The following is a 12,002-nucleotide window of genomic DNA, read 5'->3' on the forward strand; positions in this document are numbered from 1 at the left end:
TATTTCCATGTATGTCTCTACAGATGTCTCTTCAGGTGTCCCCTGTCTCCGGCGTGCTGTGTAGACTGTTGGTCAGAGCCGGGCTGCCCTGTGTGGCAGCCTCTAGTCCCATGTGGCTTTTAAAATTGAAATTCAAGTTAATTAAAATTAAACACAATTAGAGTGCTATTTTTCATTTGCACTAGACGCACGTCAGGTGCCCCCGTGTCTTGGTGTGGCCAGTGGCTGCCATAGTGGGCGGTGCAGATGGCTGGCCCTCATCCCGGGAGGTTTTCCGGGACGGCACTGCCAGGCGTGGTCAGACTCCCGTTGGTCAGACAGACTGCGTTCTGTCTGTCCGTTTGTTGGTGAACATTGGGTTGTTTGTACTTGTCAGCTGTTATCAGTAACGGTGCCGTAAATGTTTGTGTACAGGTTTTGATGGGACAGACGTCTCATTTCTCTTGGGTGTACATGCAGGAGCGGAGCTTCTGGGTTGTGTTGTAACTCTGTTTAACCTTCTGAGAAACCGAGCCGTTTTCCACAGCGGCTACACCATTGTACAACCTGCCAGCAGGGCGGGAGGGTCCTGATTTCTCCTCATCCTCCTTAACACCTGCAATCATCCCTCTTTTTGATCGGAGCCGCCCTAAGAGGTGCTGTCGTCTCCTTGTGGGTTTGATCTGTGCTTCCCTCCTGACTCACGATGTTGAGCAGTTTTCTCGTGCCCCCTGGCCATCGGTGTATCTTCTTTGAAGAAATACGTTTTCAAGTCCTTTGCCCATTGAAAAGTTGGGTTGCCTGTCTTTTTATTTTTGAGTTTTTAGAATTCTTTATATATTCTGATCCCTAATCAGATAAGTGATTTGAAAAAACGTTTTTCTGTTCTGTGGGTATCTTTCTTAATAGTGTCCTCTGAAACACAAAAGCTTTTATTTCATCAAAGTCCAGCTGATCTCTTTTTCCTCTTGTTGCCTGTGCTTTTAGTGTCATATCTGAGAATCCAAGGTCATGAAGATTTACTCTTACATTTCCCCCTAAAGTTTTATAGTTTTAGCTCTTACCTTTAGGTCTTTGATCCCTTTTGAGCTACTTTTAGTGTGTGGTGTGAGGTAGGGGTCCGACTTCTTTCTTTTGTGTGTGGACCCCAGTTGTCCCAGTGCTGTATGTTGCAAAGACTCTTCTTTGCCCTTGAGTGGTCTTTGGTACCCTTGTCAAAAGTTCACATTTTTTAAAACAAAGTCTTTGAAACCTAGTGTGTACTTGATATCTACAACAGATCTCAATTTGGACACTAGTTTTACATTATAGAAATACTTGATCTGTATTTAGATTTTGTGACATTTATAGTTGAAAAAATAGGTTTCACATACTCCCGTTGTTCTGAGCAAACTGAAAGGTTTTCCAAAAATTGAATCATTAGTTTTAAAACTAAAATTCAAGATTGTTAAATGTAAATAAAATTGGAAATCGCTAAACATCTGATGCCTTTGTCTCTGTAGCCGTGTGCCACTCTGGTCACTCACGCGTCTCTCCCGGAGCACCACCACGTGCCGTGTGGTGAGTGAGGAGGTGGTTGGATCAGGAGCAGGTGGTGGGAGTGGGAGGCCCAGCGGGGGCTCCTCATCCAGTCCTGAGGGGTTGATCCATTTCGAGGGTCTGTGTCCCCTGTGTGCCTTTGCTCAGTCAGCACACATGTGGGGAGCGCTCCGTGTGCCTCACCTGGCCATGCTGCACTTAGTGCCTCCTCGCGGATGTTCTGGTCGACCCCGTGTCCTCTCTGCCTCCCCCCATTCAGTGTGGCTGCCTCCTTCATGTTATGTTCCTTTCTCTCTGGCCTCAAGTGCATTCCCACTTGCTGCGAAGGCCCCTGGTCTCTTACAAAAGCCTTCTGATCACCGGGGTGAGGTCAGCACTTCCTGCTTTGCCTCTGTGAGGCTTGGGGGACATAGGCTAGTCTAACTGTGACCAAAAAGGCCTAGAGCATGTGAGTTTGTGTCCAGTTCCCACTGCCCCTTCCCCTGCCCAGACAGGACAGTGAGCGCCTTGAGAAATCAGGACTGTGTCTTCAGGCTTCTGGTACTTTCCATAGCTGGTGCACTGGGTCATGTCAGCAAATGCTGACTGTCCCAGTAAGTGTGAATGGGGGACCTGGGGCATCTCCGTCCAGGGGCACGTTCTGTGGTGATGGGAATGCTCCCCACTGTCCAAGCATGTGGCCACTTAAGGCATGTGGTTACTGAGCCCTGAGATGTGGCTGGGGTGACGGGGAGCTGAATTTGTATTTTATGTCATTGAAGTTTAAATATCAGTAGCAGCCTGTGGCTGCGGCTGTCGTGTGGGGCCGTGCAGATGGAGAGCGAATTCAGTAACGTGAGTGCCAGCCGCTCCCTCGTGTGGACTCTGTGGCCACACCGCATTTCCTCTTCCATCTCCGTGATTTGTCATTTCAAGGATGACCTGTGCGAAGGCCGTGACCTTTGGGGAGGGGCTGTTTTCGCTCCTCATGGTGCCCTGGAGGTGCATGCGGATGGTGTCCTGGTTCAGTGGAGGAGGAACACCCACTTAAGGGCACACCATTCGCCTGCTGAAGGATTGTGGCAGTTCTGATAAAAATCCCACTACGATACTTGTGGAACTTGGCAAGCTGACCCTACAGTTCTCACGTGAGCTGAAGCTTCTCTGGTTCATTCGTTTACAACCCGAGGCTGTGGCGGCACCATGCACTGCCCTCCCCCAGGGGCTGGTGTTCTCCTGGGAAGAGAGACACAGACGCCCTGGGACCGCAGGGGGGCCGTGTGGAGCTGCAGGGGCAGCAGAGAGGATGGAGGTGTGGTGGGGGCTGTGCACTGCAGAGGAGGGGGGGTCTTGGTGTCGGTAGGCAGTTGAAGGCCTTGGGGCCTCGGGGGGAGGATGCACAGGTAGGTGGGTGGGCAGGAGTCACTGCACGCAGCCAAGCCCATGGCCCAGCCCGCATCCCAGCCCTGCAGCCCAGCCCCGCAGCCTGAAGCCCAGCCCGCAGCCCGCAGCCCAGCCCCGCAGCCCGCAGCCCAGCCCCGCAGCCCTCAGCCCGCAGCCCAGCCCCACAGCCTAGCCCGCAACCCAGCCCTGCAGCCCGCAGCCCAGCCCGCATCCCAGCCCTGCAGCCTAGTCCCGCAGCCCGCAGCCCAGCCCGCTGAAATGCCAGCAGGATCCCATAGAACTTGTCAGGGTTCAGTGAATGTGGGAGCAGCTGCAGATATCAGGTGAAGAGTGTGGTTTCTCAGCAAGCGGGGAGCCTAGGGAGCCCCTAGCCTGTGCTAGCGGATGGTAGAACAAGAAGGCCGTGTGGGGTGTTGAGAGTTGAGGTAGGGCGGCCAGGGCTGGACCCTTGGTGGGTGGAGAGCCGCGTGCACCTGGGGTGTCAGGCCCGTGGGGGCAGGCACCTGGGCCTCTGTTCTTGTGAGGGCGGGGCCGGAGCGGGTCAGGGTAGCAGGCCCCCTGCCCTGCGCTGCAGTGGATGGGGGCTGAGAGGGAGGGTCGCCAGCTGGGGGTGTGGGGTGGGGTGGTGGCCGGTCAGGAGGTTCAGCACCGGCGGCTGTGGTGTGGGCTGTCGCGTGCATGTGTCCAGGCTTGGATGGTGGGGAGTTTGGCTTTTCAAAGCCTTTTGTCGAAAATACATTTTTTAGGGGCGCCTGGGTGGCACAGCGGTTAAGCGCCTGCCTTCGGCTCAGGGCGTGATCCTGGCGTTCTGGGATCGAGCCCCACATCAGGCTCCTCCGCTATGAGCCTGCTTCTTCCTCTCCCACTCCCCCTGCTTGTGTTCCCTCTCTCGCTGGCTGTCTGTATCTCTGTCGAATAAATAAATAAAATCTTTAAAAAAAAAAAAAAAGAAAATACATTTTTTAGTGAGGCAGCGTTTGCAGATTGGGTTTGATGTTCGGTCCGGTGCCTTTTGCCGGTTGTGCACACTGGTAGCGCTGTCACCACCACCCAGACAGGTTCTGACCTTCTCATGGCCCCACGTGGCCTTACCTGTCCCAGGTTGTCACAGAAGTGTGGCTGCACGGCTGGTACTTCTGGAGTCTGGCTTCTTTCACTGGCGGGCTCTCTCGAGGGACACCCCAGGTCAGTGGCGCTGGTGCGTCCGTCCTTTCCTCTGCGGTGCGGTCTCTGTTTTCCTGCCGGTGGACACTTGGGCTCTTCCCAGGCTGTGGCTGCTGTGACTAACACCACTGAGTGCGCGCGGTCTCCTGTGGCCAGCTCTGCCGGCGGCGCCCGGGCCTGCACCCTGGCCCGGCCACTGGTCACGCCGGTGCCGTGTCCCCCAGGCTCTGACCTCTCCCTCTCTCCCCGGATGACGAGGGACACCGCGCCTCCTGCTCTGCTCAGCGGCCAACTGTGAGCGGCTTCAGGTCTTTTGCCATTTTTCTGTTGGGTCGTGTGCCTTTTTTTTTTTACTGATCTGTGGGAAATTGTTGATACATCTTCCTATGAGTCTTTGCTCGGATACGTGTTTTGCAATATTTTCTCCTGTCTTGTGGTTTGCCTCGTCATGGGTGACTTTCAATGAACAGAAATTCTAATTTCAACATAGATGGAAGCATCCTTGTGAGTGTGTTTTATACCTCACTGAAGAAATCCTTGCTGCCCTGAGTCTCGAAGATATTCTCCTGTCTTCTTCTAGAAGCATCTGTCTTACTTTAGCTTGAAGACTGCACTCTCTGTGGAGCTGAGTCTTGTGTGTGGGATGAGACCAGGCCAAGAGTGAATTTTCCTTTCTTTTTTTTTTTTTCACGGCTGAGTGGTCGACCCAGCGCCCCTTCTGGAAATGGCTGTCCTTTCTCCACCATCAGTTGGTGGGTTTCATTGCTCTCAGGTAACCCGGGAGCTGCCCCGCGTGTGCGTCCCACTCTCACTCCGGCCCCAGGTGGGGAGACCGAGGCTTACACAGAGGAGCCGGCCTGCCCCGTCAGGGATGCTCAGGGGAGCGGACTGCAGGCCGCGTGCTGCACAGGCTGTCCCTGGGCTCTGGTGGACGGCGTCATGGTGGGTGCGGTGGGGCCGGGCCTGCCTGGGTGTCAGCCTGTGGTCTCAGCGCCCCCTGGCGTCCCCAGGGCATGTTCAGAGGCAGCCTCGTCTGGTCAGGGCTCCTCAGCACGAGGCCGGCTGTACAGGACCGTCTTGGATGTGGAGGCCCATGACGCTGCCGCCGTCCTCCCACAGAGAGGCCTCGGGGCCAGCCCTTCTCTGCTCTCCAGCACAGGCGCTGTCCGCAAAACCCACGTGCTCCGGCTGCCCCACGTGTGCGCCTTCACGCTGAGCTGGAGCCTGGGTCTCCTGTGTGGGAGCCGCTGGAGCCTTTCCTTGGTGGACGGTGCCTCTGTTCAGGTTTCCTGCTGTGTGTGGGGACGGCAGCCCTGGGAGGGTGCTTGTGCCTGGTGCTCACCCGGGGGGACAGTGGCTGGCCAACCTGGCCTGGGGGGAGGGGCATGGGGGATGGGGGTGCTGGGAGGGCCTTGGGGGGCACGATGGTGGCACTCGGGGCTCTGAGAGGGGTATGGAGGGTGCTGGGGGGGGTGCAGGTCCCTGGGGAGGGTTTGCAGCGGCAGAGAGAGAGAGGTGATTCCCTGATGGTGTAAATGACCGGCTGTGTGTACTGACAGTTTCTCGGAGTTACAGAGCTGCTTCCTTGTTATGCCGCTTGACCTGGGTCTTGGGCTTGGAGAACTGCTGGTCGCCTGGTCCTCCTCTGTGCGGCCAGCCTCTCCAGCTCTGTGTGGCCGTGTTGGGTGACGTAGGCCTGGAGGGCCCAGGCAGCCATCTGTCTTTGCCCAGCCTGACTATTGATGAGTGTCTTTTTTCTGGGTCACGAAAGAACTCTGTCCCTTTATGAGAAGCAACAAGGATCTCCTAACTCTATCACCAGTTTAGGAATCACAGCACCCGACCCCTTAGGAAGCTAGGCGTCACTGAGAAGTTACGTGCTGGTGGAGGGGGAGAGGCAGAAACAGTTGGGCGGCCACTGCTCTCGGACCCCACAAGATGGTTTTGTGTCCCCACAGCATCAGGCGCTTGCCCCGGGGACCCAGCCGGACCACGATGGTGCCCCCGGGGCTGGGCTGGGAGAGCCCGCAAAAGCAGACAGACACAGGCAGCAGTACAGGCTTGCCAGGCGGCCCCTCAGGCGTCTTGGGGGTAGATTGCTGCTGACACATGGAGCCTTGTGGGCTCAAGCCGCTGCCCTCAGGGGGCCTGGCCTGGGGGCCAGTACGTGTGAGAGAGGGCCTGAGTGGGGAGGCCATGAGGACGGCCCTGGCTGCGGGGAGGGTGGCCCGGGCCGCAGGAGCACATGGGGTCGTGCACGCGGCTTTCGATTCCCTTCACTTGGGTGAGTGTTGTTTGGCTTTTGAGAATCTTGATTGAGAAAAAAAATGCGTTCTGGGGTCCATGCTTTCTTTTTCATTGCGAAACAAGGCAGCGTTGGGGAAAAATAGAACTGATTGCAGGACGAGACTATAGCGTTACCCTTGACTTCGTGCTGTTGTGAGTTCTGCGTCCGTGCCCACGGTGCTCATACTGGTTTTTCTTGTCACTTTCAGCGTTCTGCTGGGACACTGAGCAACAGTGGCCATTTGTCCCCTTTTGAGAGCAATGGTAAGTGTTCCAAAGCCCTGACCCGTCTTCCTGGGCTGCTGTGGCTGAGGGCCGGGCACGGTGCACGGAGGGTGCGGGACGCGGAGCTGGAATGTGATGCTGACTTCTGGAGCTAAAGCCCGTGCACGGGTTGTCTTAGGCTGCAGAGTGGAAGGTCGCCCGCAGCAGGCCTCCCCTGCCAGGCTGTTGGTCAGGGCACGGCTGGCCTCTCCCTCCGACTGCAGGCGCTGGGCCCTCCCCTGCTGGGCCCTTCTGGACAGGCGCCTGGCAATGCGGAGGTCGAGGCTCGCCCTGTGGAGCCCTGTGGCCACTGAAGGGAGAGCAGAGCGGGGTCGGGCACAGCACACGGTGGGGCACACGCTGGGCCGTCGGTGTGCGTTGCAACTCAGCCCCCTGCCCATGCGTGTGTCCCCCATGATCTGAATGGCTGCCCCAAGTGACTGTGTGAGCGAGTGTGCGTGTGCAGAGCCTGCTGCCCTCCGCTCTTGGTGTCCTCGGTTCCGCTGTGGTGAGGCACGTTGGGTGTGGTCTGACTCGAGGGCGGGCCCTTCCCCTGCCGGCCCTGCGCACCACGGCTGTAGGGCTCAGAAGCCATTGGCAGGGGCGCTGTGTTAGGTTGCTCTCCAGACTACTGAAGTGAACGTTTCTTACCAAACTTTTCTGTGGACGGATGGAGGTAGAGAGTGTGAGCCCAGTCCCGGGCCTTTGGCACTGTGTCCTCAGTGGGAGTCCATCTTGCACACGAGACCAGTCCTCAACAGGTATGCCCAGGGGGTCTGACCCTGCTTCCTTGCTGCCCAGGGTCACCCCAGGGCCTTTGCTTGTGCCTTTCCCCACAGGGTCCTGGCCTCCTCCCTTGGGTCCCACTGCCCGCATGCCCAGTTTCCCAACTGGTAGAGACCGTGGTGGCCAGAGTGGTGGGGGCTGTGGGTCAGGTCAGTGGGAGTCAGGATTTCGTGGTCCACCTTGCCTCCACACGAGGAGTCCCAGGAGACCTACTCACCTGGCTCTGCCCCCGATGGGGGTCACGAAGCAGCAAAGCTCGTGATGGCAGCCCTGATGGGTGCATTTGGGGTCTGGGCAACCAAGGGGTGTGTGGAGGAGAGTCTGGGGAAGGTCTGGGGTGGGCTCTTCCTGGGGCATTGGGGGCAGGCCGGCAGAGGGAACCCCTTGTGCTTGCATGGTGTGCCCTCACATGTGGGTCTGCCGGGTGTGGACTGCTGACCCCAGGCACTCAGTGTCTCTTGTGAGCCTCCCAGTAGCCGCAGTGCGAAGTGAGGAAGTGGAGGCGGTGGTGGGGGTCTCTGGCCCCGTGCACGGTCCCTGCCTGCCGTGTGCTGTGGGCTGTGCCTCAAGTTTTGGGAAGCTGGGAGCCGCCTGCCGGAGAGGGGGTGGGGGGCACCGTGGCTGCTGCTCTGCCCGAGTGTTTCCAGTGGCCCCAGAGGGCCTCGCAGGTGAGGTCGCACACCTAGAGGGTGACTCGGCCGCAGACAGAGAAGCGGGCGGCGTGGGCAAGTCTTTCCACGAAACTGAAAGGAGAACAGTGTGCTATGGTCATTTCCAGGGAATGGCTAGCTGGCCTCGTTGGGATGTGTCTTCCTTGGAAAAGTGAGGCTGCCCCCGGGTCGAGCTGACCAGGGAACGCAGGTGGGGCCGGCGCTGACTGGGTCTGTGGCCGACGCGCCGCGTCCCCCCGGCGCCCACAAGGCGTGAGGCTCTGTGTCCGGCCGTGTTTCTAGCTGGGAGGGGCCTCAGGGCCTGGCAAAGACTGTGCCTGCTCACCCGTCTCTTCTTTTTTGTGTTTCCTCAGAAGACAGGCGCCCCTGGAAGGTCTTAAGTGGAGGATGGCCCGTCGGGAGTCAGACGGCCACGGGCACATGTGGCCCAGACACGGGCCTGGGTGCCATGAGCGCCACAGACCTCAGGGAGAGCGCAGGGCCCCCCTCGGCACCACCTACCAAGCGACACTGCCGCTCCCTGTCAGAGCCGGATGGGCTGGCATGCTGCCGCTCCCCCTGGTGCCCTGGCGGCTCCAAGGTCTGGACGCCGGTGTCCAAGAGGCGGTGCCACAGCGGCGGGAGCGCCACGCTGCAGGAGAGCCCGGGTGCCAGCCTGCCCAGGAGCGCCACACTGCTGGGCTGCGCCCTCCCGGTGGCCGGCCCCACCTCGCCCCCCGCCCCCTGGGTGCCTTCAGCCAGCGGCAGCTGCGGGGACGGCAGGGAGGGAGGCTCGGGCCCACCCTGGCGACCCGCCGGGCCCCGCACTCTGTCCTGGAGGCGCCGCTTGTCCCTGTCACAGGAGCACCTGGCGGAAGTGGGCACGCCCCTGCCCTCCGCCAGCAGCAGCCCCTGGTCCACACCCGAGCTGGGCCGGCGACTGGGCCTGCTGCGGTGCCGCTCGCAGCCCTGTGTGCTCGTTGGGAGGAAGTGCCCGCGCAAGCGCAGGCGTGAGGAGAGCGCTCGCTGGCCACGCCCATCCTTGGACTTTCTGAAAATGACTCGGGTGAGGCTTGTCTTGTTTCTGGTGTGCGCACCTCGCTGGCGCCTCCCCGTGGCACAGGGCGGCTCTGCGGCGAGTTCGGCCTGCCCCTGGCCCTGGTGGTCTCCTGGGAGTGTGTTCTGGGCCTGGCTGGTCCCCAGCACCAGCACCCATGGCTGTGCTTCCTGCCCACCTGGGTGGGGTGTGAGCCGTCCTCAGCCCTGTGTGCGTGCGTGTGTGCATGTGTGTGCAGACATGTCAGGATCCTGGCCCCGCGTGTCCCCGGTTCTCGGGTCCCCCGCCCTCCCTGGGGTGGAACGGCCATGACCACCTTCTGTATGGGAGGCCGCGGAGCAGAGTTGGCAAGCCAGGGTGCAGGATGGGGCAGACCTGAACGGGGTTCAGAGGTCACGTGGGCAGACCAGCTAGAAGCAGAAGGACAGGGTGCAGCGTCGGGCGGGGCACTGACACAGGCAGCCCCAAGGAAACAAAGCCCGGGAGATGTGAAGCCTGCTCGTCTGTCTCTTTTTAGAGAGTGAGTGAGAAAGAGAAAGTGCGAGCATGTGAGCGGCGTGGGGGTGCATTGGGGAGGGGCAGAGGGAGAGAGAATCTCAAGCAGACCCCCTGCCAAGCACAGAGCCCGACCCGGGTCTCGATCTCACACCCCGAGATCCTGACCTGAGCCAAAACCAGAGTTGGACGCTCAACCAACTGAGCCGTGCAGTCACCCTGCTTGTCCTTCTCAAACGTTTCCCTTATTGTTGGCATATTGTTGGGCACCCCTACCCCCGAATCTTCGAGCTCCCCCAGCCTGCCCTAGGATCTATCAGCCTCTTTGCCCGAGTCCTTGGCATTACCGGCCTGCTGCCTTGCTTAGCCTGGCACCCTGCCACGGTTGCTGTGTAACAGCCCACACTTAGCCCACGCGGCTTCCACGGCTCAGGCATCCAGCTGCAGCTCAGCTGGGCGGCTCTGCTCGGGGTCCCCTGTACGCTCATGCTCCACAGGGCTGTGTCACCAACAGGCTCAACGGGCCAGATGAGCCATTTCCAAGCTGTCATGAGTGAGGTTTGCTGGGGGCTCGCTGGGACACCATTTGGGCCTGGAGTGTGTGTGGAGGTGAACACACCTGCACACTCAGTGTCTCTGGAACAATCTAGGGCTTCCCGAAGTTACTTGCATCTGGGAAATGGCATTGCATTTAAGGTGTCAGGTTGGGGTACAGAGCTACTCATTGTATCTCTAGGACTTTTAAAATCTCTAATCTGGTGCGTTCACAGCTGTCTCTTTTATTCCTGATGTTGTGAATAATCAAACATATGCAGATAGAGATGTTGTGAGCAGTTGTGATAGCTGACGGACACCTCTGATTGTGGCCTGGGAGACGGAGGCCGGCACCAGCCCAGCCCCCAGTCGGGCTGCAGCCCCGACCCTCACCAGCTCCCCTGCCGCCTCTGGAAACAGAGGGTGTCTCCGCATGCCGCTCACGGCCAGCACGCCCCATCAGCACTTGTCTGTGCTCACACCGCCTCTGGCACCTGGCGTGCGGGTCTTCTGCCCACAGGTCTCCGGCTCTGCAGACGCCGGCCGGGCTCTGACAGTTGGCGCCGTTCTGACACTAGCTGCCGTGAGTGCAAACCCTGCAGGCTCAGCCTCACAAGACTACCCCGGCTTCAGATCCCTCCCGTACCTCCCACCCACCAGCTCGATTACAAATTGGGGTTCCCCCGGCACCCTTCTCAGGTTCCATAAGTGGCTAGAACGGCTCACAGAACTCCGGAAAGCACCTTATACTAACTAATTACCCATTTATCATGAAGGACACAACTCAGGATCATCCAGACGCAAGAGACAGGCAGGGCAAGGTATGGGGCAGGGGGTGCAGAGCTCCCACCCGCTCAGCCCCCAGACGTGCTCCCCAACCGGGAGCCCTCCAGATCCCCCCCCACCCCCTGTGCAGGGGTTTTATGGAGGTTCCACTGCCCACATGTGACAGATGAGATCACTGGCCACTGAGATTGACCACCCTCCATCCCAGGCTGTGTCCCTGGAGGGGGTGTGGGGTGGGGGACTTAAAGTCCAACCCACTAAGCCTGGTGTGGTCATTCTGTCCACTGCCCCATCCCGAAGCTGGCTAGGGGCCCCCAGGGGTCACAGTATCATAACCGCAGGTATGGTTGAACAGGGCTCGTTACAAATCACAAAAGACGCTCCTCACGCCATCACTCAGGAGGTTCTGAGGATTTTAGGTGGTGGGAGCCAGGAATGGGCAAAGGCTAGACGCATACCTCCTGCGTCAGCACGTGTCTGGGAGACTTGGTTGTCTTCAACCTACCAACGGGTAGAAGCAGCAGTCGAGCTGTTAATGGCTCGGTGGCCGGGTTTGGTGACTCAGATGTCTCGGGTGAGGCCCGTGGGTTTTTCTGGGGCCCAGTGTGTTCAGCTAGATGTCGCCTACAAGCGGGATGGACACCGATGGGGGTTTGCGGGTCGCGGGAAGAGAAGGGAGCAGGAAGCTTAAAAATACCTCTGGAAGTGCAGGTGTGACCCTCGAGCGCTGGAGGACCGGCTGTGTGCAGGCGGCTGTCGTGCGTGTGGAAGGAGGGCGCAGGCCGTTGGGCTCTGCAGGCGGCTGGCGGTGCACGTGTGTGCCCAGACCTCCCGTGCACCCTGATGTGCTGTGCTGCCCAGGGGCGGGGGCCCCTCTGGGGAGCACGTTGCTGGTTGTGGGAACTGGGCACGTCCTGTCAGGTTCGTAGTTGGAGACCCTGAATGCGCTCTTCTCTCGAGGTGGTTTCACGGTTGCACAAGACTTCCCAGACAGGGCAAAGCATAGTGGGGGAGACTCAGGGCAGGACGTGGCAGGGTTTAGATGGCTGTCCCAGGGCCCGCCTTTGGGTGTGTCTGTT

General features: G+C 59.2%; 1 protein-coding gene across 13 annotated transcripts in view; it reads left to right on the forward strand.

The window, feature by feature from the left end:
• The window catches only part of FAM53A (family with sequence similarity 53 member A), a 29,653-nt gene that overhangs the window by 12,913 nt on the left and 4,738 nt on the right, over positions 1-12,002 (forward strand). For 5 of the 13 annotated variants that reach the window (XM_040625256.1, XM_040625259.1, XM_040625258.1 and 2 more), the window contains 2 exons: positions 6,561-6,615; positions 8,426-9,117. In XM_040625256.1, the coding sequence (XP_040481190.1) occupies positions 6,561-6,615; positions 8,426-9,117 (747 nt within the window). Of the gene's footprint in view, positions 1-3,817; positions 4,360-4,763; positions 5,350-6,560; positions 6,616-7,291; positions 7,377-8,425; positions 9,118-12,002 lie in introns of those variants that run through there. The other 8 variants (XM_040625260.1, XM_040625261.1, XM_040625262.1 and 5 more) reach the window with 4 other exon arrangements.

Source organism: Ursus maritimus, unplaced genomic scaffold (genome assembly GCF_017311325.1).
Source record: "Ursus maritimus isolate PB19 unplaced genomic scaffold, ASM1731132v1 scaffold_8, whole genome shotgun sequence".
In the NCBI taxonomy this organism is placed as follows: domain Eukaryota; kingdom Metazoa; phylum Chordata; class Mammalia; order Carnivora; family Ursidae; genus Ursus; species Ursus maritimus.